General features: G+C 57.1%; 1 protein-coding gene across 1 annotated transcript; it reads left to right on the forward strand.

Annotated features, from left to right (window-relative positions):
* Nucleotides 1-1,411: 1,411 nt before the first annotated feature.
* LOC144783464 (histone H1.01-like) lies at nucleotides 1,412-2,022 on the forward strand. The gene has a single exon (XM_078662435.1). It carries the CDS (start codon nucleotides 1,412-1,414, stop codon nucleotides 2,012-2,014), a length of 603 nt encoding a protein of 200 aa, XP_078518561.1. The 3' UTR covers nucleotides 2,015-2,022.
* The last annotated feature ends 1,628 nt before the right edge of the window (nucleotides 2,023-3,650 follow it).

Raw genomic sequence — 3,650 nt, forward strand, 5'->3', positions numbered from 1 at the left:
AAAACAGAGAAGAGTCAAACATCTCACCGGCGAGGGGACAAGCCACGTCATCCCCAGAAACCGATACGCTTGTACACTAGAACAACTCAAGATACATACGCTCAAGCCATCCGTGATCAGGAGAAAACAGAGAAGAGTCAAACATCTCAAGACCAAATCAAGGAAGCACATACGTGGCCAGCAAACAGTCCCGTCGTAGCAATAACTCAAAAGACGCACCCAGAGGAGTGTCTCCTCGATAGCGTCGACTCCAGGAGTGCGTCGTTGACTGACTCAGAAAGCATGTCCGGACGATCACTTAAATCAACAGAACCCTGGTACCGACAACGGTCACGGTGTCCACCATACTCCAGGAGTGCGTCGTTGACTGACTCAGAAAGCATGTCTGGACGATTACTTAAATCAACAGAACCCTGGTACCGACAACGGTCACGGTGTCCACCATTTGAAAACACAAGGGAAGCAAAGGCCGCTGTCCCGGTCCAAAGCAACACAACTCAGGCCAACAACCTACAATGTCTGAACTCCCCACAAGACAACATGCCATGTCAGCCCCAGGAACACCATAACGTGAAGAACACACCGTCACCATTGAAGGGGTCAGCAAGGCTTACGCAAAAAGGACACAGAAGAAGCACAGATGCAGGTGACCATACCCGCTGGGCGGAAAAGGACCACACAGTCACCATACCCAGAGGGGCCAACACGTTGGGGAAGAGAGGTCATCATCATCAGTCAGAAGGAAAACGTGCATCCGTGTTGTCTGAGATGCCTGTTCAAGGACAGGAGGACAATGTTGTTTTTGACCGAATAAGACAACGAGAAATAGAAGTGCATGCAGGCGCTCGGAAGAAAACTAAAACAACGGACACACGTGCAAGCGATCAATTGCTGCTCAAACAAGAACTACCAAAGAATACGAACAGCCGACATCTAGCGGAGCCATCGACAACCGCATCTCAAGAAGCGATACTCCTGTCAATGCAGCCGGAAAGACACAATGAAGTGTCTCCAACAGACTGCACCCTGCTGACACCTGAGAAACAGACCGAGGTTGAGCCTGTGATGGAGATGTGTCTCATGACTCAAACAGGAGGGCTGCCGCCCCGTGCAGCTGATCAAGATATCATAGAAGTTTCAGGAATCAAATTTATTTGTTAAAAAGGGGGGAGATGTCACGTCGTGATACAGTCTAGTAGTTGGGGGGCGGAGCCGGGAACCAGGAACAGGAATGGGAGGGACAGGAGATCAAGGGGCAGTTAGGAATAGAGCATGGATGAATAAACATGTATGAGACCATACTCTCCGGCTCCTGTAATGATTGAGGGGAAGGCACGACACGGGGCAATCCAGACGTCAACACAGCTGAGGCGTCAGCCCCAGACCTCCGGAGTTCAGGTCACCCCCAGCCATGGCCACCGTGGTCCAGGAAACCGCCCCCCAGCCAGCCCCCAGCCAGAAAGCCAAAGGGGGCGCCCCTGCGGCCAAGAAGAAGAGCAAGAAGAGCAAGAAGAGCCAGCCGGGCCGCTACAGCCAGCTGGTGATCGACACCATCCGCCGGCTGGGCGAGCGCGGGGGCTCCTCGCTGGCCCGGGTCTACACCGAGGCCAGGACGGTGCCCTGGTTCGACCAGCAGCACGGGCGCGCCTACCTGCGCTACTCCATCAAGGCGCTGGTGCAGAACGACACCCTGCTGCAGGTCAAGGGCACGGGGGCCAACGGCTCCTTCAGGCTGCAGCGCGGGGGGCCGCAGGGGGGCCCGGGGAGGAGAGGGGGGGCCGGGCCCCCCGCTCCCAAGAAGAGCCACGGGGGGGGCAAGAAGGGCCACAAGGAAGCCAGAACGAGCCACAAGGCAGCCAAGAAGAGCCACAAGGGAGCCAAGCCGCCCTCCGCCCTCCAGAAGAAGGGCCGCAAGCCCGCTGGGACCACCCCCAAGAAGACCCACCGCAAGGGGGCGTCGCTGGCCGCAAAGAAGGCCAAGAAGGCGGCCAAGCCCAGAGTCGGGAAGGCGTAGGAGCTGCGTCTGACCTGTCAGCCGCTGTTATGTTCTGGGCCTACGATCCGCCCCTGGCGCAAGGGGCGTGTGGTGTTGAAGTCATGTGACCTGTTATAATAAAGAGAGGCTCCGCACGCACGTACGCAGGCAGAGACGGGCGCACGGAGAGCCAACAAGTTATTCCCAGTGTCTGACTCCGTTATTTCTAGGGCCACGTGCTAGATCTAGTTAGACCTAGATAACCTACAGAGTAGGCCCCTAGTGGTGATCCCCGAGGTTGTCACGATCCCTCTACAGGACACAACAATTGGCGACGAGGGTGGTTGCTGAATCCTCGCTGGGTGGGGGTACTTCCTGCCCCGTGTGGCGGCCGCGAGCCTGTCCTTCGGCTCGTGGTGCTCGTGCCGTGCGGTGTACCCCACCCCCACACGGACTGCTTGGAGGAGCGACCTGGCACATGGATGTCGAGTAGGTGTTTCTAGTCCTAGCGCCGCACTGTGCCTCTCGGCCCGTGCGCGAAGCGCGCTTCCTTCCGCTCAGCCCGTCGATCAGGGCGGTGCCCCGTTTCAGCGCACGTATCTGGTGGGCGCGCAAGGTGCCTGATCTGGCACGACCTGGAGGATGGCCACTATTCCGCCCCTCGAGCCCTTTGTGGTGGAGGGTGCGCCCTCAGCACTCGCTCCCAAATGGAAGGAGTGGGTGGATAGACTCCTAGTGTTCTTTGAAGCTACGAAAACACACAAGGAACAGAAACGGGCCATGGTGTTACATCTTGGTGGCAAGGACATTCACTCCATTGCTCGGACCCTCACAGAGGCGACCTCCAGAACTCATCACACGCTGATCAATGCCCTCAATGCCCATTTTGAGCCCATGGCCAATCAAGATTATGAGCGGTTTGTGTTCCGACAAGCGCGTCAGCTGCCGGAGGAATCGTTGGACACATATCACACTCGACTCAAAAGGTTGGCGCTGACGTGTGGTTTTCAAGATACCACTGAAGAGATTCGGGGGCAAATTATACAGGGATGTGCATCGGCCAAACTGAGGGAACGGATTCTGGAGGAGTCTGGCAAGCCGCTGACGGAGATCCTAACTCTTGGCCGCACGAAAGAACTTTCTAAGGCCAGGGCTGCGCACATGGAAGCTGCCCTGCAGGCATTGGTCAAAGTGGAACCGGTTAACAAGATACAAGCCCACACGCCCACCAAGTGGCACAAGAGACCGCCCATTCAGGGCGGGGCGTCAGGACAGTCGTGCGGCTATTGTGGAGGTCCGCGACACCAGATGGCAGAATGCCCAGCACGTGGTAAGCGGTGTTCGGGATGTGGCAGGCAAAATCATTTCGAGAAGGTGTGCCGTTCGAAAAAGTTCCGCAAACCACGCCCCGCTGTGCAGGCCATAACGGAGGGGGAACAGAGTCCCAGTGACATGGATGACGATGAGGAAGAAGAGCGGTCGGTGCACAAGGTGCACATGATCGGCACCGCTGCCCGCCGCACCAGGCCACTGCCGCAATGTGCCATACAAGAGGCGGACCAAGATCTAATAGCGGTAGTGGATACGGGCGCATCCATAAATCTTATGAGTGTCTCCCTCTACAGGACCATGACCACGCCTCCGGTGCTGAGCACCACCCACATCACCGTCTTTG

This window comes from Lissotriton helveticus, chromosome 9 (genome assembly GCF_964261635.1).
Source record: "Lissotriton helveticus chromosome 9, aLisHel1.1, whole genome shotgun sequence".
NCBI lineage: Eukaryota > Metazoa > Chordata > Amphibia > Caudata > Salamandridae > Lissotriton > Lissotriton helveticus.